Below are 24,436 nucleotides of genomic sequence, written 5' to 3'. Positions count from 1 at the left end.
ATTTTATCTCAATTGTCTTGTTTTCATAATTGAAAGCCAAAAGCATAAGTGAAAATAAAACTGGATTAAAGATCAATTCTTACGGATTAGGATTACAGCTTTATTCACCCAGCCCTAAACCAAAATCACTTCCATACTTCATAACGTTCATATACTCACATAATTATATTACAATTCATAAACAGCTCTGGCAGAATATTTGATTCTCATTCTCATCAGAACTTTGTCTAAAGTGGAGGGTTGAAAATTGCAGTCCCTCTTTTGCTCTATCAGCATACAGGAAATAATCTCACACACACACACTGTTACACACATAGAGCATAGTCGATGCCCACACTCCAATGCTGTCACTCCACTGGTGGCTCTGTGCAGTCCTCCTGATTCAAACAGATACACTTTCTCTGCCCTCGCCCCTTTCATTAACAGCCCCTCTCTGCTGCGCTGTATGTGCACTGTGGCACAAGCTGCAGACCAGCAATGCATGAATATGCATCCTGCTACAGCTATGCTTGAATGGCTGGGCTGAAGAGATGACTGCAGGCTATTAAAGCAATGAGATTGGATTCAGCTGAAAAGAGTGAATGCGTAAGACTTGTTACTTTTGTCCTTAAAACCCCTCCTCATCCTATTTTCACTTCCTCTCCTTCCAGTTCCCCACAGTGTGAAGTCAAGAGTTGGGTACAAGAGGGAACCATCTGGCCTCATGTGACACTAAAAAGATGATGATGTAGATCAATACTTTCTTCATAGGAATGATAGAGAAAAGTCACCCAACAACTGTCACTGTCTGTATATCCTCTCATCATAATTGGAAACTTTGTCATCTCAAACCAAAACCTTGGATGGGAGATAGAAACCGCCATGTGTGATCACATTTCCAAAGAGAGTTTTGACTCGGCAGCTTGGCAGGGAGGTACAAACCAAGCAAAATGACGTGATCATGGTATTTCATCAGTTCATCATGGTGCCTGGACACGTCGAACCCGTATAAAGCTTCTCCAGCTTCCTCCGTCACTGCAACGCGGACAAACATAGCGCCTACACTTCAAACAACAAGATCACAGGTCAAAGTAGAGGGTGGGAAAACAACAGCTTGTGTCTAGAAGTGGAGGCGGAGAGGAACTGTACTAGAGTCCTCACTAGAAACAGACACTTTGTAGCAGATAAAAATGCCTGTAGATAACGTACATCCTCACTGACATGTTGGACAGCAGAACGCTGCAGGCCAAACCATGTTTCTAACAATATCTGCTGCATTACTATATAGCTCTGAATGAAACACACAGATCATAGTCTGAGCTCTACTTTGATTATTTGATTTTTACTTTAGAGGAGGCCTCACTGTTTAAGCACTAATCATTTGGTTATGATCAGTAAAAGAAAACAAAGACAAACACAGCAATAATAAGTGCAATGATGGCTAAAAAAGTGAAATACTGAATGCAGCCAACTCCTCAACTCTTGTATAAAAAGCATTCACTTAGTCTCAGCATAATCAATCTAGCAATTAGCAATATCTGTATTCTGCACATGCTTGAGTAGAACTAACTGACTTGCAGAGTGATATCCCAGGACTAGATCAATTGCACAATTAAATAATGTATGTGCCGTACTCTGTGGTCTACAATTAGCCGCAGCTCCTCCTGTTGCCAAAAACAACCCTGTTCATCTTTAACAATGACTCGTGCACGTGTGATGTGACTTACGACTGCAGAGTATAATCAAACAGAGGCATCTCACTCCTAACTAGTATCTCATGAATAAATTCAGATCTCAAAGTAAAATAACCCTGACCCCAAATGAGCTTATGTAGGTATCATGAAACATCCTGACATCCCCTTCTCATAACTAAGAGTCTGCCGCCATGCTAACATCTCTGTGAGGCTGTACTTAGGCACAGCCATGCTCTGAGCTAAATGCTAACGTCAGCATGCCAACATGCTCGCAATGGCACTGCGGGTTAGCATGCTGTTAATTAGCAATAAACACAACTGATGATGATAGGGATGTTGTTTTGCAGGTATTAGGTCATAAATCAAAGAAACGTTTGACCTGATGATGGTGCTCAATGAAAAATTAAGGGATTAACAAAGTTTAAAGTTTAAAAAATTCATACATCAATCATATCCGTACAATATTTCACGGCAATCTATCCAATATTTGTTGAGGTGTTTCACTAAAAATACCAAATATGTCGCGTAGTACCATAGCATGCAGAAGATCAGGGGATCACTCCTTGACATCATAAAACGACTCGTGTAAAATTCCACGCCAATGCATCCAATGGTTAAAGTGTCAAAGTGGTTGGCCGACCAGCACTGCCATCCATAGAGCCACGCCACTAGCAGGTTAGAATGGGGAAGCATTAATCCACTTAACACAATAATATAATACATGGATTAATGTTATAGTTGGTGTCAAAAGATAGATGCATGCATTCAAAAATGTGTTTAAAATGTATTTGCCCAAAAGCTCTTCAGAGCCATGGCTGCAGAACCCTCTCCACCTAATAAATGATCAAAGTCTCCGCAGCGCCTCCAGGGATTTGGATAATTTGGTTGGTCAAATCCAATCCTGGCAGTCACAGGCTGAAGCTGAACCCTTTCTTGTCTGAAAAAGGTGAGAGAACACTGTCCCTCTGTGTTGCTTCAGCGGCCTCCATGCTGCTGACAAGGAGCAGTAGGGAGCGAACCAGCTAATTACACTGGCATCTGTACTCTCACACTGCCACTCTGACTAAATGTTTAGCTTCCACATAACATGCTCACGTACGCACACATACACAGCACAGATGGGAGCTGATGACTGCACTAATAGGTGTCACTTTGTGGGGGGGGGGGGGGGGGGGCGAGAGGAAGTACTTAAGCCACTAAAAATGATTGCATTTCTACACGAGAGCTCTGTTCATTTTCTCTGCTTCAAGATATAAGCTCATGTAGCATCGACAATCAATCTTCCCGAGTTGCAAACACATTTAAAAAGTGAAAGAAACAAAATAACTTAAATTGTATATAACACAGTCCAAAGGTATGCCAAAGTGATTATTAAAGAAGGAAATATGACCGCAAAGAATAAGTGACGATTAGGAATCTGACCAGACATTCAATGCTAACTTTCAATACTTAACAATTTTCAACACTCGGTGCTAAAGACACATTTCAGTAGAATCGGTACTGAAAAAATATTATAGCCAGCGCTAGCGGTTTGTGCTTTTAAACATATAATGTACATTACAACATGACTACACATGGTTCATTTCTGTAGTGTGTTTTGACTGGCGGTCAACTACTGTATCATTTTGCCACTCCAGCTGGTCAGTTTTGTGTTTCGATGTTAGTTAGTTAGCTAGCCAACCTTAGTCCCTTTCTTTGGTCATCAAAGTGTGTTGTTGTAAACACATATCAGTTGAGTACTGGACACTCTGCAGTAGCTGGTAATTACAGATTCAGTTGTTCCTGCTGCAGCTAGCTATTCTACCAGCAGCTAGCTAGCTTAGCTTGTCTCAAAGATGCTACATCATTCTGTGCTAAAGTGAGAAATGCAGCTAAAGTCTCTTTCACAGTTCCTTACTCTAAACTTTTCCACCTTCACCTTCAGAAAATTGAATCTGTTCATTTAAAGTGTTTATAAGCTATAATATTTGAGTCACAGTAGGTTTCTGCTTATAATGACCGGGGTTGACATGTTTTTTTAAGACTTCAAAATGTACCTGAAACCTGCAGGGAGATGTTGAAAACCACAGCAAAACCTGTTAATAATGCAGAGAGTCCTGTTTAATATCAGAATAAGAGACAACCTCATCAGGTTCAGTTACTCTTACATCGATGTTGTATTTATATCTTTGTCAAAACCAAAAGGTCCCTGGGGTGTGAATGAACACAACAGAAGCATGTACATTTAGCTTTACATTCAACCTTATGATCCCTAAACAATGGGACACCTTCATTTTGTCCAGAAATATATGGTGACAAACTGTTAGTTGTTAATAAGATCGGATCTGCCGTCTACTGTTTGCTCATATCTTGCCCATTGCATAGACATCAACTCTCTATTTTGATCTGTGACATTTTAAAACTATTTCTGGTAGCTGCAAGCTCACAGAAACAAACACTGAATCACAGGCCAATCATACATAACTTCTCTTTTTTAAAAGACTCAAATAGAAGTCTTGGTTATGAGGAATTCATTTGTCTGAGCTGGCATGACACTCGCTCCTGTGCTCTAGTCAAAACAACAATGTGCTCACGACTTGGCAAAATGTCACAGATTCTCTCATAATGGGACATCTGATGAACTCACAGCTCATTAGCAAGAATAAATTGTGTCTCCTAAATCCAGACACATGGCGCAGGCTGAATACAGGACATATTTAATCACTGGTCCGACACTGGTTAATCACATTTATCTGGTTATTGTTACACAATTGAAAGGGAGATTTCTAAAACGGCATAAACAATTTTCATGTCATTGTGTAAATCAACAATAATAGGCTTTGTTTTTCAAGCTGATCATTTATTATTAATTTAACATCCAATCCACAACGACACTCGCTATGTGAAATGACGCTATGGTAAGTGATAAAGAATGTACTGTATTGTCAATAATCTTTTAAAACTCCTATCACAAAGTAAGGCTGTAAAAGTCACATTAATAACACTTTGAACAGCAGGATGGCAAAAAATTATAGTTTCAATACCACGCAAATGTTAATGGCTTGTTAATGGCTAGAATACAGATATGAGCCTAATAAAATAAAACAAAAAACACTGTTTTGTTCTTTATCTTCTGTAGAGGAGGCGTGCAGCAGTTCACTACCACTACTCTCTAAGTAGAGAGTTTGTCTGTTTAGTTTCCAGTCCAGGATATTTAGAAACCACAATATTCTGTTACCGCCTGCCCACAGTAGGACAGAGTCAGGGTGAACTAACAGGACACAGTGTGCCAGGCTTTATTAACTTCAATCCTACCAGCTACCAACGGGCATTCAAATTGTTCAAAAAGTCCACTGAAGTTAAGAAATTTCTACTGATGACTGCCTCTTGATTTTACGCACTGAATGGGCACATTACCTTGCAAAATGAAAATATCTATTTATATTTCCTACTAGAAGTCCAGTTTCTCTCATCTCAGCTGAAAGTCTCTATTACAGCATGTTGCATCAGCCTAAGTCATCATCTACGGTCTGCCAATCAAATGTAATGAGTATCTAAAAGAGAGAGAGACACACACACTCCGTATGTGCACACGCTCTTACAGTATGTTATGTGCCGAGAAGCCCTGCTCAAATTACATTATCCACTGTAAATCTGACAATGTAATAATGTAACACAGAAGGGGGGCTGGCTGACTGTGAGACTAGCTGAGGCCTGGAGCCTTGCTAATTCCACACACAGACACATGCACACACACACATAACAATGATGTTGTAACATTATGTACTGAGAGGGCCTATTTAAGCATCATTATCCCGCAACATATGATGGCGTTATAGATCGGAGGCTGCAAACATTTCTGATAATCCACTCAGACCGCAGGCACAGGAGAACAAGCACACACTGCGCACACAGGGTGTAATTTAGGGCACACTGTCAATTCGTACCTTAGCACGCTTCACGGCTAATGTCTAGTTCGTTTGACCAGTGAGAGGACAACTTGCCGGCCGCGGACCAGTTGAGAGAGGTGGGCTTTTGTAAAGCACGGATGCACACGTACGGGCACGAGTGTGGGTACATGTAGCGTGAGCATTGACGGCGGTCCTGATGTCTATTTATATGAGTCTGTTCTCCGCGACGGACTTTTAAACAGATGCCACCGGTGGTTTGATGCGTTGAGTGTTTACTGCAGATTTTGTCAGCTGAAAATATTAAAAAACAGTCAGACAAAACTAAATCTCCGAGGGGTGATGATGTATAAGCAAGAAGCAATCAAGCCGCAGCCCAGATCATTTCTAGTAATGCGAGTACAAATGGGCCTAGACCGGGGCACAGTACGAATGGACAGTGTGAGTGCGCCCTTAGATGAGGGATTCATTAGTGTCTGACTCTTTAACACTTATTTACATGTACCTTGCAAATGATGGAGAGGGGGAAAACAAGACCCACACACTAGTTTTAGGCTCAAGTCAGACTCACCAGCTTCTGGAACAAATGTCCTACGGTGACCTTCTCGTCCCACTGCTGGATGTTGGGTAAGAGGGCGTCGTAGAACTCCTTGTGGATCTCAAAAATGTCCTGGATTTTGTAGAAGATGGTCTCTACCTGCTGGATGGTCAGGACAGGCTGTGAGGTTGTGGCTGTGGCTTTCAGAGGACGCATGGGCTGGAGAATGAGAGACAGAGAGGACAGAGGAAGTGAAGTGAGGACCAAGCTTAAGCATCTTTTCCAGAGGTTAACTACAGTAAATATATGAAGAACTAGAAAGCAAGAAATATGACATAAACTTTACTTCTTAAAGCATTTTGACTACGGCATACATTTCAGATAAAATGGGTTGAAGCTGTGTCTAATTTAAGAGCAGACTTTCATAGTGAGTTTAATTTGGGGCAGTTAATTGGCCAGTCAGTGGCCTAATTGGGCCAGCGCCTGAAAAAAGTTTCTGATCTTGCTATGTGTCACCTAGTGATAAGCATGTAATCTTAGCCTCGCTGCTCCACAAGTGGGTGACTCTCTTCTCTGCAGGGCAGTTTCTGACCAGTCAGATTGCACACCGACTCAGTTAATCATAGATATGAGTGGAGTGGACACGGTAGGGGGCGACCCTGAATTAGAGTGATAACAAAAACGCTTTCACGTCATGGAAACTTTAATTCTCTCAGGCTGATGATGAGTCAGTCTCACACTGATTGCAGGGGTTGTTTGAATGCAAAGCATGAAGCTGAACAGCCCTCCGTATAAATGAGGCAGGGGATCAAATCCCTCCTTTTACTTTACAAGATAACAACAGTTTTACTCTTTAAATGCATTTACACACGGACAATTTAGTGCTGGAGATGGACATATTGGAAATCAATATCTAAACAGTTACTAATGATAAGCTACCTGTATGAGTATAAAAGTGTATTTGGTCCAAGGCAATGCTGCAGTGTGTGTCTGCATGTTATCAAATGGCTCATTCTCAGCTCAACACAGCTAATTTTGTGCGTGGTATCGACGATATTGATCTAACTAAAATAGAAGGAGTCTCTGTCTGTCTGTCCTTCGTTTATCTCCACAATCGTTCATCTGATCGACTTTACACTTGGCGAGTGTATTCCTGAGGACCCAAGAAAGTGCAGTGTCGAGTGCGAGCTCTTGAGATCTATGGGAAATATTTATTAGCAGTGCGTTAGTAGCTTTGGTTCTTTGAAGCCGAGTGAGGTGCAGGAAACAACAAGCCAAATACAATGAACTTGTCTGTTGTCTTCGTAGTACGTTACCTCCTCAGGTGTTACACACCAAACTGGAGTTTACCATTATACCAAAAGATCCAAGAAAAAGCAACTGCTGGCTGTCAGATATCAACCTCAGTCTCCCTAGATTTGGTCCAATCCACCACCATCATCGTTAACAGAGGGTTACTCGCAAGCTACTTGTGACTTTTGTTTACAAGTCCTGGCTTGCCTTTAATTTGTTAAAGCAAACTAAAAACCTGCCAAATATAAAGAAAAAATACAACAAAGCAAAAACAAAAGTGAGATTGCACAGTGTGTTTTAGATATTCTCTCAACAACTGAGGAAGTGGAGGAGGACAGGAACAAACTCTTTGTTGGTTGATTTGTATCTTGTGTCGTCACTGGGGTAGAAAGAGAAGGAACTGAAAGACTGACCAGATTTCTGCCAGAATTACTGCAATCTTTTGTTGACCTTATTGACTAACTACAGTTTTTTTTGTTGTTGTAGTGGTGGAGGCTTAGTAGTATACCTGATGTGTGACTTTTCATAAACAGCCTCACAGTTTGATGTCAGACTGACTCCATGTTGGTCAAAGTGCAGAGTGCGGCTGAGAGCGGCAAGGTATGACATCGTGGCTTAGCATGGAGAAGCATGCTCAGTAAGTGTTGCAGGAAACTGCTGTGACTGTGGTCCTGCTTTCAGTATGGCCATTAACCACTGATGGAGCTCTGACAGTTCACACAGGCTGCACCAACTCACACAGCAGCAGCACTGACACATGAGCCTAAACAAGCCGCTTTCCCCCAAAACAAGTGAATGTCTGTCAGTGTCAGAAATTGAAATTATCTTCACCCCAGCTGTGTGTGTGTGTGTGTGTGTGTGTGTGTGTGTGTGTGTGTGTGTGTGTGTGTGTGTGTGTGTGTGTGTGTGTGTGTGTGTGTGTGTGTGCCTCACCAGTAGCAGGGCCTCCAGCTGGTTGATGTAGATCTCTTCGCTGGCCAAGAAACCTGACAGCACCAGTTTTTTCATCTCCAGCCCTTTCTCTATTTCTCCCTGCAGGATGAAACAGACATGAATGTATTCAACTATTAGACATGTAGTAATACAAGTCACACACACACACACACACACACACACACACACACACACACACACACACACACTAACGATCACCACATCACAGTACAATAACTTAAGCTTGTTTCCTGCATGTTACCACTACAGTCCCCACATCAGGTAAACATGAGATTAAAACACACACATCCAGAGTGCGTAGGTATGAGAGGCAGCTGTTTATTGGGAATCTAAAAACATACAAATGGCTTGCTTCCCTTGTGGGAAAGTTTTACTTCTAGTATTTCCAGGAAGTTGGTGAATTTGGACTTCGATATCAGGGAAGCCACCTCCCTATTAATGTTTGAGAAACAAGGAGCAAGAGGAAAACAAGGCACACTAATACCTTTATCCATATCCTGAAGAAAACACTAGTCTGAGTAAGAGTTCTCAGCACTTCAATGAGAAAAGGTGAGAAATATAGCTGAGAGCGGTGAGCTAGAGAGGTTAAACTGAGGTGAAATGCTTGACAGTCTTGAGGTTGGTATTCTACATTATCCCAGCATGCAATGGAAAGAAAGCAGTGAAACACGCGAGATAGGATGAGACAGACAAGTCGACTCGGTTCAACTCACACCTTTGGGAATTTTATCACCATGCGAACCACCTGACATGCATGTCTGTAACTCATCTATTTTGGATGCAACTACAAAAGTGTTGCAGGACTAAACATCGTAAAGTCTGTACTGGATTATAAGGCTCTTCTTATAAGGTACTTCTCACTTATTTTACCATATTTAGTTATACTGTACAAAATACAAATTTAATAACACAAAGGGAACATACCAACAGACTGCCTTTCATGCCAAGGGTAATAAAACAGAAGGGTTTATTTCAATTCAAACCTTTGTTATAATGTTTAAAGCCATAAAACATGTTATTGCCTGAAAATGTACCTAAGCTGTAGATAAGAAACTCTGTTTTCACGCGCTGCATTACAGCCGATGTGTGTTTCAGTGTGTGAGTCAAACTGTGGAATTCTTTGGAAAATCATTTCAAATGTCGTTAAACTGTTATTGAATTTGAAATAATGTACAGAGACCAAATAATTGGACTATATGAACTTAATGAGGGATGTTTAGGTTTAATATGTATGCACGTTTACGTGTGTGTACGTGTGCTTTGAGTGGCCATCTTTAGAGAAGGAGGCAGGTGAATGATCACGGAAAGTGTATTGTGTTGTGACAAACGTACTTATTTTTTGTGTTGTAGGTATCCACTGTGGTGATAAAAAAGGAACGATGACTTTAAATTATACCTATCTTCACTTTGTGTAAGAAAGCAAACTGTTATACAAACTTGTGTGCTATAGGTCAGCACACAGACTCATCTCATCTAGTCAGCAAGCCATTGATAAAATACATTCCACACTATGTGATGTTTCTTAATCACACGCACACACACTTATAACAATGATATATTAGCACCTGCTGCATACACACTATACTGTAAATGGCGAATACATTTCATATAACCTAAACAAGCCAGGTCAGGTCACTTTAATTAGAAAGCATATTAAAAATGCATATTAAAAATGATGACCATGTTGAGCAAAACAATTAAAATTGAAATGAAAGCTTCACAAGCAATTCTCCTCCATAATAAAATTACAGCTAGCTTAACAGTAAACCCACTTTACACCTGTTCAGGCTGTCATTCACTCTTCGCCCCCTGCTACACACACATACGCGCACGCACACACACGCACACACAAACACGTCTATGCACACAGACAAAAGGCAATAAAGTGGAGAATAGTGACGTTAAAGTGTCATATGTACTTAAGGGAGGCCAAAGAACAGCCATGACAGCAAGAAAGTAAGATTAATTATTAACACAGCCAGATCCTTACAATGATATCAGCACACCAGCCCTGCCTGATAAGACAAGGAGCCATGACCTCATTGTTTTAACCCAATCATGCCTAACATCCGCGCTGATCTTATCCCTCAAGACTGGAGGTATACTGTATAACCTTGTACAGTTAATACAGCATGAGCATAACATAAACTTTACATTTCTTAACGACAGGATCGTTAAAGGTCCTGTGTTCTGCTCATCTTCAGGTTCATACTTTTATTTTGGGTTTTCTAATAGAACATGTTTACATACTTAAATGTTCTAAAAAACACATCCTTTTTCTCATACTGTCTGTTTGAATAAACCTGTATTCATTAATTGTCTGAAACAATTAGTGTCTGTCTCTTTGAGCTCCTCTCCTGTAAAAGTCCAGTCTGCTCTGATTGGTCAGTGTTTACGTGTCTTCTGCATCTTTGCTCTTGGAGTCTCTGCACCGCCATTACAGCCGGGGAATGGCTTTAAAAGGACTTTCTACCTTTATATAATACCGTTGTGACATCCTAACTGTACAGAAATCCTGACGGCTCGTTTAAAGACACAGTTTATGAATACGGACTGTGTGCATTTCTCTGTGAATGAGTTTTGATACTCTCACAGTATTTATATAACATCTCAACCTGCTTTATAATAAAATAACTTTTTACAATACGGGACCTTTAACAAGTAGTTCACTGGAGGACATTAGAGATTTCGCATTAAGTATTACTTCATCACACTTTTAAATACTTAACTGTAAACATGCAGTACATTCACCTCACTTTCAGATAAATATAACTATGTCAACCCATGTTCTGATGAATGTGAGCCTCATGTGTGATCTGTGATAACTCTGATATGTTATATATGCACTTGTTCATCAACATACACGCATCTCTCCACATTTCTGATGAGAGCGATGATGCTTAATCTCCCTGTGATTGACTCCCTCATGTAACAGCGACAGATCGTTTTCAACTAAACTGTGACAAGTGTCCAGTCATGTCATTCATCTCTCAAGCTGCACTCAATAAGTTCATGAAGGATGTCAAAAGCACATGTAGTGGGCAGGGTTTGAGCCTGTGGGATGGAGCCTCTGAGTCAGATATAAGGCTGGTATTCTTTGAAAGAAACTGAAAGAAAATGTTCCTCCAGACTAAAACTCGAAAGAAAGCAGCACCAGAAATGAGTCATCTTAGACGGTTCTTTGATGCACAAAATACAGCTGCAGCTTACCATTTATTTTAAGAACCACGAACCATATGAGTGTCCACATCCCCAGGCGTTTTTTATACATGTCATATCTTAGCTGTTTTAAGGTCTGACGTATGATGCTAGATTTGTGTAGTCAAATGCATTTTTATTGTGAAATGTGTTCTTGGTGACGTGTAAGGCTTACTTCTTCAGTGACAAACATGTCACAGCAGGATGAAAAAAAACAGGAAAGGAAGGGAAAACTATTTTTTTCCAACAGTGGGAATATTTTCCCTCTGCTGTACAAAGAGCTACTGTGTGGCGAGAGGGCAAGATGAGAAATACATGAGCGGTGAAAGGATTTTTCCATGGCAACCTGCTCCTGTGTGTGCACTTCTCAGTTAGGACAGAAAAAAAAACCCTGCATGCTTTTTTATTGTGCCCTCTGCTCTTATTCTGTGTGATAAAGGAGCTGTTATCAAATGTGACCGGGAACAACACGGGCTGTTTGCCAATTCAACTACTGGGAGGAACACACACACACACATACACACATGCACGCACACGCACACAGACACACACACACACACACACACACGCACACACTTTTTTACAGAAGTCACTATTAGAAACAGACCAGACGTCATTAAAAAGCAGCAGAGTGAGTAGACATGTGCTCCAGAGTAGCTGCCTCATCAGGCCACGCTGACACACTAATGGCTGTCACACACACTCGCGTACACACTCTTGCAGCACAGATGTTTTATAAGCACACGTAGCAGTTCATCGTGGCATCACATCGTGCCAAAACACCAATAAGACTTTCCACTCTGCTATATTAAGACAAGATTTCATGCCTTGTTGGGCTGTTAGTTGCATAAGTGTGTCTGTGTGTGTGTGTGTATCCCCTGCATCCAGCTGTCCAGCCGCTGTCTCACCTTAAACTGTCTATGTATCGGAGTGATGGGGTCCAGCTCCCCATCTCCATATTCAAACACATCCTCCTCCTCCTCCAGCACCCTGTCCAAGTAGCACAGCACTTCCTCCTCTTCCTCCTCCATGATTCTCTCTTTCTTTTTCTTTCTTCCGCCTCTTCCTCCCCTCTTTCTGCCTGAGATTTCCCTTCTTCAGGGCCTGCCTGGACACATCAGTGTTTTCCCTTTAGAGCAACTCGTCTGGACACCGAGAAAGAAAGAGAGAGGACCCCGCCTACACTACCCCACCCCCTTCCTCTGCTGGGCTTCCTGGTGTGAGTGTATGTGTATACTCTACTCTCTGTGTGTGCGTGTGTGTGTGTACCACTGTTCCACCTCGGTCGATGAGGTCTGCCCTCCCTCCACGTCGCCCCTCCCCTCACAACAAATGCTATCCAGCCACTTCCTTGATGACTACATAGAGCCTTTTCTGTCTGTGCTTCACTGGGAGACTCAAGTCTGCTTCATTTTCTTCATTTCTTTCTTCCGTATCTTCAGGCAAAAGTCACTTCCTCAAACACACAGCTTCTCTCTTTTTCGCACGGCTCAGTGTTACAGGGTTCCCTCTCTCCTTCTCTCCGGCCATTGTCTCTTTATTGATCTGCTGAGAGCCTTGGATGTGGAGCTGAGACGAGCTAATGCGCTGCCGGTGCGGCTGATTCTAATTACAGGTCACATAGATCAGCAGTTAAGCACGGGCAGAACATGGGGTTCAAAAATAAAATAGTGTTAAGACAGACAATGTGTGCGCACTGGGACGAGCTGTTAGGAAAAATCAATAACTCTGGATATTAAAGGAAATGTAAGTGAAAATGTGAATCAAGATGTGATGATTCAGCTATCAGTTTGAGTGTATTTATTAATGAATACAGTTCACACACCACAACAGTCCGGACCCTTGGGTGCCACTTCACAGGGAGTCAGCCTCCATCTAGATCTCCCCCCATTTCTCTGGAGCCTCCCTCACCTCATGATCTGTGCGGGCCATCTCTGCAGAGCTTCTCTTGCAAACTCCAGGCTAACACTTAAGGTTGCTAACCTCCTAGCCTATATTATGTATATAGGTCAGACTGATTTTACGAGCCAAGGACTCGCAAGAGTGTTGGGAAAACAATTAAGAGTACATTTATGCTTGTGGCTTGTATTTCTAGGTCACCTCTATAACAAGCCATTAATATGGGTGGAGAATGGAACACACAGAAAGAAAAGAAAAGAAAAGAAAGAAAGAAGGAAAGAAAGAAAGAAAGAAAGAAAGAAAGAAAGAAAGAAAGTGAGAGAAAGGATGTCACACTAGAAACACAGAATGGACAAAAGAATAATTATAACAAGGAAGGAAAAAAAGGAAAAAGAAGAAAGCAAAAGCATAAAATTAGTCAAGGACATTTTATTTATACAGCCCCAAATCACCCATTTTCCTCAGACAACACCCTCTGTCCTTAAACCCTCCCTTTAATCAAGGAAGAAAAAAAATGCAGGCGGAAATACGGTTAAGTAGAACATACACACAGTTTATCCAGAAACTATGATTTTAAAGTCCCAAATACCAACTAAAGTAGCATGTTTTAGTTATGTATGCATTTATAAACACGCTCCTCATGCTGAATGTATGCATCTTGGCATGGAGGTGTCATGGCTGGCTCTCCCGTGTCAGCAGATGAAAGGCAAACTCAGCGGAAAGAAAGGGCGACTTAACAAGGCGGTTAGGAGAGGACGACTTCAGTGGAAAGACCTTGAGAGTGCAGCGTCTGACATGAACCCTCCACAAACAATCTCTCGCAGCATCAAACCAGCCGGCACTATGAACTCCTCTGACTCATGAGTCGGGGTGCAGGAGACAGGAGTGGGTGAATATATACTGACTATCGGAACTACAAACCTAGACGGTCACTGGCTACTGTAAGGTGGGAGCTTTATATTTTGTTTTGCTCTTTTTGCGACCAACTTATTTCATCTTTAAGAGCAACCACATTCACAGAATATGAGATTGAACGAGCATTTTCTTTTGTGTTGATGAAAAGATCATTATTTTTATTAAGGGCGTTAACTTCATGAGATCTAGGCTCAAGCAACAGCTCCCTGAACTATTCCTTTCAAATTTGAAACGGTTTCATGTGAAAATGCCCCGTCTCATCTGTTCTTACCTAAGCTTGCCACTAGATGGAGACGCATTCTCATTTACATGAGCTGACTCCAGCACAGAGTGACTCACAAAGAATTCCTCAGTACAATAAATGTAATAATTCATGAATCACCGCTATAAAAAGAAGGTCAATGATCAAGGCCTCTGTGTATTTACATTACTGTGATAATACAGTGATAATAGAGCTGCTTGGAAAGGAGATTTAAAAAAACAAAACAAAAAAGAGCCAATGGGAGAGAGCAGGTGGATTTAAATAGCAGATAGATCAAGTGGGATCTGTGAGGTTGAGGATGTAAAAATCGAACGGGAGGTATTTTTTACAAAAGGTATCGAAAGTGAAAGCGCTATTTCCAGGAAAATTCTCCATTTCTGTAACGGAGAAACTAGGTAGATTCTTCTAAAGCTGTAAAGGTGTAAATCCCATAACAACAGCCTGAGCCAACCACTTGTCGTCATGATCGCTGTAGTGTCCAATCAGGTTTTTTCATGCTGCCTGTCAAAGCTGCTGAGATGTGTGAAGGGGTGTGGGTGTGGGTGTGTGTGTGTGTGTGTTTGGGAGGGTCAGATCCGGTCAGGGTCAACATGACTCCCGCTGAGGCACCCCGGGTGCTGAATCATCAACTCTCACAGACAGACACACAAGTCACAGTCATACATGTTAAAACGTACACACAGCTGTGAGGCATGAAAAGAGCCCTGCTTAACCCTGACCTACTGACGTTGAGGAGGGATGAGTAAACATCAGGACCAAAGATGCTGAAATATGCACAACTGAACTTGTGCTATATTGTTACTCAGAGATTATTAGTATAATGACAGCCACCAAAGGAGCTGTTCTAAACGCCTGGTGTCTGGTTGGACTTGGGAAAATCCACAGTAAACAGTGAGTTTTATATTTTCTGCTGCAGTAGTTTATCTGGAGTAAACAGAGGAAGTATTGCACTTCTTCTTCACACGCACGGTGATAGCCACTGTGACCGAATAAACAAAGAAAAGAGTTCCACCTACAGTTGTGTTATTTCTAAATGATGCACTGGAGCTGTACAATGATAAACTGAAAATGGTCAATTGACACACAGACTGGCAGATCGGTGCTGATCGCGTCAAACCCCATCTGGGTCAGTGGTCATTTCCTGCTGCTGTGAATGTGCCACCTGCAGTGTGCTGCGGGCGGTCCAGCTATTGTGGCTAATCGCTAACAATTAGACAGGGTCTAGATCCGGTGGTTAAACATTCTCCTCCTACTGTTAATAATCAGGAGGAAAACTGGCTGATGTCCGATCAGCGTTAACTATAAACATGCTCCCATCAGGATGTTTCTAACATCAAACATTTTAACTCTTTTAAATTACATTACATTATATTTCATTACCTTCATTTAGCTTTTATCCAAATTGACTTCCATTCATACCCATGCGTAGCACGGGGAGAAATATATTATGCAATTTAAATCTTTGATATATAGTGAATCTTTAATCAACTTTACGTGTTTCATGACCGTATATGGTAATACAGTTTAGTAGAGGTTGCTATGGTAACTCCAATTGATCGTGCATTGAAGCACAGGTTCCTAATTTTTAACTATATATACAAATATATATTTATATATATTTTTATCTATTTGTCCATTGTCCATATAAACATTAAAGAATTATATTTGTCATTGTGTTTGTTCCTCCTATCCATTATCAGTTTTTGTATTACAACAATTGTACAGACACTAACTTTGAAAGATACAACTTGATCTGAATGCTGAAGCCTCATATTAGCTGGGCTATAATGAAGGATTGGAGGCCGACTTTTAATAACATCACATTCTAGTTATGTGTTTTAACTTTGACCTCAGCACAAAGGGGTGGATAATTATCTTGATGGACGTATTCAAAGTGTTGGACCCTTTGCAGTCTTTTTTAGACAGCACTCTTTGCATATTGGATATCCATCTTTTACAGCAACTCTGGTCATTTTCTAGGTATTCAAAATGTTCCCACGCTACAGATTTTAGTTATCTTTTGGCAGATATAAGGTTAATTCAGACATCCCAAATCATAACACTGAACAATGAATAAATACGTAATAGTTCCCTGTGGTGTGGTGTAATAACTTAAAGAAATGCTGTGGAAAAAAATACCGAAACCTATAAAACTCGCTTCAGGCCTTTCAGTATTTTAACATATTCTACTGAAGAAACTTGCCTGGAGGAGAACTGCACCTGAGCTAATCACTCATATAGTATTAACCACATACCAACCTGAAACATCCAGCCTGTGATTTATGATGCACAAGCCACTAACTCTATCTGTCACATAATGCCTTTGTCTAATAATACAAAGTTCAAGCGTGGAGGACTAATAATGATTTGTACCTGCCTCCGTATGTGTGCGTGCGATCTTACCCCTGCCAGCAGACTCTCCGGTGGTGTGGGGGAGACCATTTCTCCGTCGGGCCCTTGGGGCGCGCACAGCTGGGGCGACATGGTGGGCGACTCATCTATATAGGGCAGCGTCTCCGAGCCATCCTGAGACTTGCCGTCCTCCGCTCCGTCCCCTTCGTAACCATCTGTGTTGTAGTTAAAGTCTGGAGGACAGAGAGGCAGAGACAGAGAGAGACGGAGAGGAAAAAGAGAGAGATTGATGCTGATTAGCATTTCACTACAGTGAACAAGGCCATCGCTAAAGCTCCAGTGACTCACAACCATGAATCAGTGAGAACAATTGAGTACTTCTGCAGTGCTATGTGCAATCACTGAATTCTCGTGTTACCCAGCACTTATTCTGGCACTACACATGTTACAAAATAACAAAGAATGGATGGAAAGAAAGATGATATTTCTGGATGTCTTGGACAGGGCATGTGGATTTTAGCTTAAAAGAATGATAAAGATAGAACAAATAACAGTGGACTGTCAATGGCATCAACAAGCTGAAAACAGGCCAACAACAGCATGAGACAGTCTAGCATGGCTGAACTGGTTTCAGGGTCAAACCTTATACAATTATTAAAGTGTATCACAGCCTTTAGGTTCTATATGTTAGGCTTGGTGTCAGTATTGAGGTCGATATTCATGTCCAGTGACAACGCTGGCGTTCAGGCCTGAGTAACAGCGGCAGCTCCAGTGAAGGGAACGCCTCCAGCCCTGCCTTTAAAGCACCACCGGTGAAGAAAACTGTACATAACAAAGAGGCACGGGAGATATAAAAAGACTGTGTGAGACATAAAAATGTTTGTGTGACACCTTTTATAACTGATGTCTTTTTAGAGAGGAGATGTGTCTCAGGGATGGTGAGAACCAGGCTGAAGCTACAACACAAACTTTAATTTTTAAAAAGGGCAGTTTACTGTAAGTAAGTACAAACATAGAAAACAGAGATGTTGTTCCTAATGAGCCCTGAATAAGAGAAGTGCATGCACCAAAGCTTGTGTAACTATTTGAAAAAGCCATATAGCAGTGGGCTGTGTGGGAGGTGCGTAGGTGAGCCAATGTGACGGCATATACACTGAAGATCAAAATATTAATACTTGACTTATTCTGAAATACTGTTATATTTTATTGTTCAGAATTTAATAGAATATCCACTGTGACTACACCACTGCTGTACTAGTATGTGTTTTTAAATAACCAAGGCACTTCAACAAAAACCTTTATCATGTGAAAAAAAACAGTGAGTAAAATTAAGGAACAGTAACCATTGTGTCAGAAGAGAAGATTTCAACAATGTTTTCTTCTATAGGATTGAAAAATGAACAGGAAGTGTAGAGGCCACAGCTTTGAATGACTTCAGCACATCTGCGCCCACAGGACATCACTAGTTTCTCACACTGCTCTGCTTTGATCTTGGTCCATTCTGACTCAGTCTCTTCCACAGTTCAGTAACTGTAGTGGGTTTCTTATCCATTACTTTGTTGCTGAGGATTTCCCAGAGATTCTCTATGGGATTTAGATCTGGACTCTGGGCTGGACATTTCATTGTTTCAATATTCTTAGCTTCAAGGAACTGCTTCACGGTGCACATGCACATGCTGCTAAAGTTAAATTTATTTGTGTCTGATGGGAAACATTATGTTTGGTGTCGGACTGGGGAAAGACTGAACCCAAAGTGTCTAAAGAATTCTAAAGAAGAGGAGGAAGTGTCTGGCCCTAAGAAAACATTGTTGAAATCTTCTCTTCGGACACAATGGTTACTGTTCTCTAATTTTGCTCACTGTTTTTATTTTCACATAATAAAGTTTTTTGTTGAAATGCCTTGGTTATTTAAAAAAAACATGCAAGTACAGCAGTGGTATAGACACAGCTGATATTACAGTATATGACAGTATTTCAGAATAAATCAGGTATTAATAATTTGTTCTCTAATTTTGATCTCAGATGTATAACCTACTCTGAATCCACTATTGACAGTCATGCATGTGCTAGAGTGTGTGGGGCTCTGCATGTGCGTGTGTGTGTGTGTGTGTGTGTGTGTGTGTGTGTGTGTGTGTGTGTGTTTGTGTGTGTGTAAGAATACCAGGCGACAGTAAAGAGACACAAATGAGAACTAATTGGAATATAAAAGCAGGGGTCAATCCCCACTGGGACACCACACCATCACGCTAATGTTGATGGGTGCCTAGAGTGGCGTCTGTCACCTTCTGACACGCACCGTAACCCGCAATCTCTGGACGGCCCACCTGCCAATCAAAAAAATGCCCTCCATCTGTTATTTGCATGCAAATTATGTACGCGGCCCGCGGAGAGTCACAGCTACCATATGGTTTATTTGTAGCTGTCGGGCAAATAGCTGACAAATGGTCCACTTGGGTCTCAGCTGACTTAGTGAAGCATGCACAGAGAACAGGGACAGTGAAGCGCTAAAACATGAGACAGAGGGAAAGAGAGGGTTAAAACACTGAGCTAAGGTCATTTGTCCAACTACAACTGTGCTGTGATCATACCACAGAGAAGATCTGCACTTTGTGTGTGTGTGTGTGTGTGTGTGTGTGTTTGTTTTCTCTCCCTCTATCCCTTCCATCTGTTCCATCTCTGACTCTTCAGTACACCTTCTGGCATCCTGACATGCTAGTTTGTCCCAATCTGCTAAAGTTGCGTGAGAGTGTATGTGAGCATCAGAAAAAGACAATAAAGTTTCTCGTTATCTAGAAGAATTACCTGACAAATTCCCTCAGAGCTCAACCTTGTTTTGTAGGATGGATGGTTAGCACAATGGTGCACTCAAGGCACTCATATCAAGGCGAGCATCCACCCTCCATGATTCATAGGATCATTCAGAAATACAGCCCCTGCTGTGCTGAGCAGAGAGCCAGAGCGTCACAGAGACCAGAGTCGGAGCAGCCAAGACAAAGCAGAGAAAATTGGTACACTTGGGTCTCTGGGTCTCCAGCTTGCTTACAGTTGCTTCATGCATTTAATGTCAGCTTTGTATGCATGTGTTTAACTGTTAATGTGAGTCATCAGAGTCATTTTGTGTTTGAATGAATCTCTCTAAGTGTAATTTGGTGTGTGAGTGTTCATTATTTGTACTCATTATGTCTGATTAGCTGTAATAATGCAAGACAGACAGAGATACAGAGAGAGACAAAAGTAAAGGGTGGTTGCGAAGATGTCTCTGGCTGCGGCTGCTGCTTGGCCACTCAGTGAGGAGATCAGACAAGATCCAAGACAGTCACAGAACAGAGGAGAGCCAGCAGACGTGTGTTCAGAAACACTCTCAGACTAAAGCCACATGTGGTGTGACAGAAAACACCACACACTGGTGGTAGCAGTGATACTATATGCAGTGATACTACATGCTTCTATGCAGAAGCTCAGTACCTTCATTGATCACTCAATCGATCAGTCTCAGCTATAAACACACCCAGTGATATTTTTAAGGTGTTTAAGCCTTACAAATAGAAACCAGCAGGGTGACAAAACCTCTTTATTCCCCCAATGTCAACTGAAGCAGATTCACATTACAGTTCATTAAAAGTTAAATAGTCAAGTTAATCCAAATTCACTATTCTGACTGAGCTAAGTTCACACTGGCAGGTAAAATGGACATGCTATATATTGATAAATAAATTATTGTTGTGAAGTAATTAATAGCATATACTTTGAAAGAATTAAGATTTAAAGGAAATTTGTCCTTGAGAAGTCATAAAGCCATAAAGACATGAGTTTAAACTAAAAGAAATGCCGGACTACAGAAAAACGTCCACTTAAAGCAGCTGAAGTCAACTTCTGTGTTGATATATTTTTGTCACAGAGAGATATTTACAATCAAGCCAGTTCTCCTGGTTTGACTACTGGCACAGTTATCATCATTATCAATCATTGACTACAGTATAAAGGACAGAGTGAGGGATACAGGTGACATTCTAGTCCGAATTCAGCAGATCTGATTAGGCTACACTATATAAACCAGATAACAAAGAGGAAGGATAGAGGAGGAGGAAATTATATAATGAAGGTCAACAAGCCTATTGTTTCAAGACCAGAAAGTGATGAAGGGCAGAGAGCGGGAATTTGGAAAGGTATCAGTCTATCAGAAATCATCAAAAGATGTGTCTCTGTCACAATGTGACAACCAAAAGATGGGACAGTGTGAGGAACATCACAGCAGTGTGGTTCAGTGCATGTTATGGATGTTTCATTCAGTGGCAGCAGAGCAGATCTTTTGGGTTTGTAAAACAAAGCAATGTTTACTTGGTAAACCTCCTCACATGTTGCATACGTATGTCAACGGATACGACAGTTCCAAAAAGTATATCATCGATTAGAAGTTTGGTCTATAAAATATTAGAAAATAGTGAAAAATCCATCCCAGTTTCTCCAAGTCTAAGGTGATGTCTTGAAATGTTTGGTTTTGTCAGTCTGAAACCAAACGATATTCAGTTTAATGATAGAAAACCAGGTTGCTATATTTGAGCAGCTGTAACCAGGATTTTTGCGTGAATGTTTACGATTAATCGATTATCAAAATAGTTGCTGATTATTTTTTTAACTTTTTTTTTTGAGGAGGCCAGTGGCTGAGTGGTTAGAGCAGTCGCCCCATGTAAAGAGGCTGAAGGTCCTCGAGGCAGCGGCTACAGGTTAGATTCCAACCTGCGGCCCTTTGATGCATGCCCCCCCTCTCTCACTCCATTTCCTGTCCGTCCTATATAATAAAGGCTTGAAAAACTGCCCAAAAAAAATCATCTTTAAAATAAATAAATAATCCACTGTGTTGTGTGGTTTTCAATCCTGTCAATCATTCTGCGACTGTTGAGATGTGACGCCTTAGTGTAGCTGTCAAAATTGGCCAAAAATGACGTTTGAACGGAGGGCAAACCAAAATGAGACATAACTACTTGTATCGGCATATTTATTTTCACATAGGCATGTCTTTTAAAATATCTACACACCTGCACATGACAAAATGAACTTATAAAATAATGTCACATGCTGTGAAAATTAATTTAAAGACCGTAAAACTCTCTCTCCCTGCACCTTAGTAAAGAAGCTACCCAGCCAGCCGCTAAATGAGCAAAAATGAACAACTTAATGCTTCATCCACACACCCTTGTCCTAACGTAGGCAAGCACCTGCTATCACCAGATGAGTGACAACTGGTACTGCATCTTCATTTCTGTAACCAGTGTAGCATGAAAGCATGGTGGATTTAGCAAGCTAGTTAGCTAGCCTGTCGGCCGGCCTCTAAACACAGTTTTTAAAGAAATATTCAAATATATATTTCAATTTAGAATATTCCTTGACAGCTCTACGTCTAAGTCCCTCAGCCACTAATTCTCTATGCCACTGGTATAAAGAACAATTTATCATCTTGTCATCTATGTCTGTCGCAGTGATGCTGTTCTACACATCTTTTAAACACTAATATAATTATCTATGCTCTTATTAATCTATAAATAAATTCAACATTACAGTCGTTGAGTTAGAAAGCTCACTGAAAATGAATCTATTTTTTTTGTGCTTTTCTCCGGATGTCTTCAGTTCACTAGGACAGGTTTTCTCACAAAAGATACACATGCACATGAATAAAAGTATGAAGGAGAAGCTCGGATTTCACAACATCCTCAAACATAATTTGGTTGCATTGCTGTTTTGTTTGTGCACAATTTTCTCTGCACACACTCTGACAGGCTGAAATGTCGGCTGCCTCAGTCAGCTAATGCACCCTGACGATCCCCGCGCGTGACAAACAGAGAAATCAGTGCTGCACTGTCAGTCCACAGAGAGGGGATTTTTCTGTGAAGGATTCACCACTCTAACGTGTTATTACGGTTTAATAGAGCGCTCCCCAAACATACACAGTTTACAGGGTTAAACTGGGACGAGCTCAACATGACATGCGCTTACAAAGGAGATAACGTCAAGTAAAAGGATTGACTTGCAGAGGAGGAAGATCCTATTGAGAAATCAATACAGCCTCGGTCTGGCACATCACAATAGTGAGGTGGACCTACATGAAGCTGTCGAGATCGACTCACATGCTCTCTCTCACACAACCTCTCACACAACCACGCACGCACGCACGCACGCACACACACACACACACACACACACACACACACACACACACACACACACACACACACACACACACACACACACACACACACACACACACACACACACACACACACACACACACACACACACACACACACACACACACACACACACACACACACACACACACACACACACACACACACACACACACACACACACACACACACACACACACACACACACACACACACACACACACACACACACACACACACACACACACACACACACACACACACACACACACACACACACACCAGAGAAACTACACAATCAAACACAGAGCGACCAGACTTACCGTTGCTGGAGAGGAGAGAACGAACGGCACACACGGCCTCGAAGAAGAAAGCCATGTGTACATTGGCGCGCGTGTGTGTGTGTGTGTGTGTGTGTGTGTGTGTGTGTGTGTGTGTGTGTGTGTCTGTGTGTATGTATGCCTGTGAGCGCTGTTTGACCTAAACACCTTTACTGGCAGACATCTCTGTCACAAAGGCAGTCGGGCAAACCTTAGGTCACAACTTTAGTCCCACTGGTCCTGTTTCTTCCACCCAAATTCAGGAACTGAGAGGCTTACTCCGCTGTGCTGCCACCGGTTTGATATGGAAATAAGAGAGGCGGTTTGGAGCTGCTCACCGTTGAGTACTTCCACTGTTATAAACCTTTCAGGCAGCACTCATTCCAATGAAGGCAACAAAGCTGTATTAAAAAAAAACACACCCGCAGTCTGAGAGGAAGCAATCAAAATAGCAGTTACAGAGAGTAGGTAAACTGTGAAATTCTTTGAGTGCATTAACGAATTTCTCTGTCCACTGAATACTGTCACGTCAACTCCCAGCCGGCCAATAAAGACAGTCCTCTTATGGTTTATGGGTCATGTAGCCATAAAAATCAATAGTGTGGGTGTATGCGCATACATTTTAGGTACACTCTATGTACTGTACAATGAGGAACCAACCAAAACTGGACTTCTGGTTCAGACAGTCAGTTAGCAGCGGCTGTGGGTTCATCTCCAACCTGTGGCCCTTTGCTGCATGCCTCCCCCTCTTCCTCACACCCGGTTTCCTGTCTGTTCTATATAATAAAGGCTTGAAAAACTGCCAAAAAATATATAACATGTTAATGGAGAGCCAACTACCCAAACCCAACGCTGTGAGTGTCACATGCTGCTACAAAGGAAGATGTCTGTGTGGATTAATAGTTTTCACATTTGGTAATTATTCAAAATATGTTGTTGCAAGCTAACACAGTCTGAATCCGG

General features: G+C 41.5%; 1 protein-coding gene across 2 annotated transcripts in view; it reads right to left on the bottom strand.

The window, feature by feature from the left end:
* abr (ABR activator of RhoGEF and GTPase) overlaps positions 1-24,436 on the bottom strand; it is a 135,082-nt gene that overhangs the window by 65,747 nt on the left and 44,899 nt on the right. For both annotated transcript variants that reach the window (XM_083927026.1, XM_083927027.1), the window contains exons 2-4: positions 17,023-17,204; positions 8,325-8,423; positions 6,132-6,317 (exon numbers count right to left, since the gene is read on the bottom strand). In XM_083927026.1, coding sequence (XP_083783152.1) covers positions 6,132-6,317; positions 8,325-8,423; positions 17,023-17,204 — 467 coding nt within the window. The remainder of the gene's footprint in view (positions 1-6,131; positions 6,318-8,324; positions 8,424-17,022; positions 17,205-24,436) is intronic.

The sequence above is a fragment of the Echiichthys vipera genome (genome assembly GCF_963691815.1).
Source record: "Echiichthys vipera genome assembly, chromosome: 14".
Taxonomy (NCBI): Eukaryota; Metazoa; Chordata; class Actinopteri; order Perciformes; family Trachinidae; genus Echiichthys; species Echiichthys vipera.
Note: the sequence above shows the minus strand (reverse complement) of the source record. Positions and strands in the feature narration are given on the sequence as shown.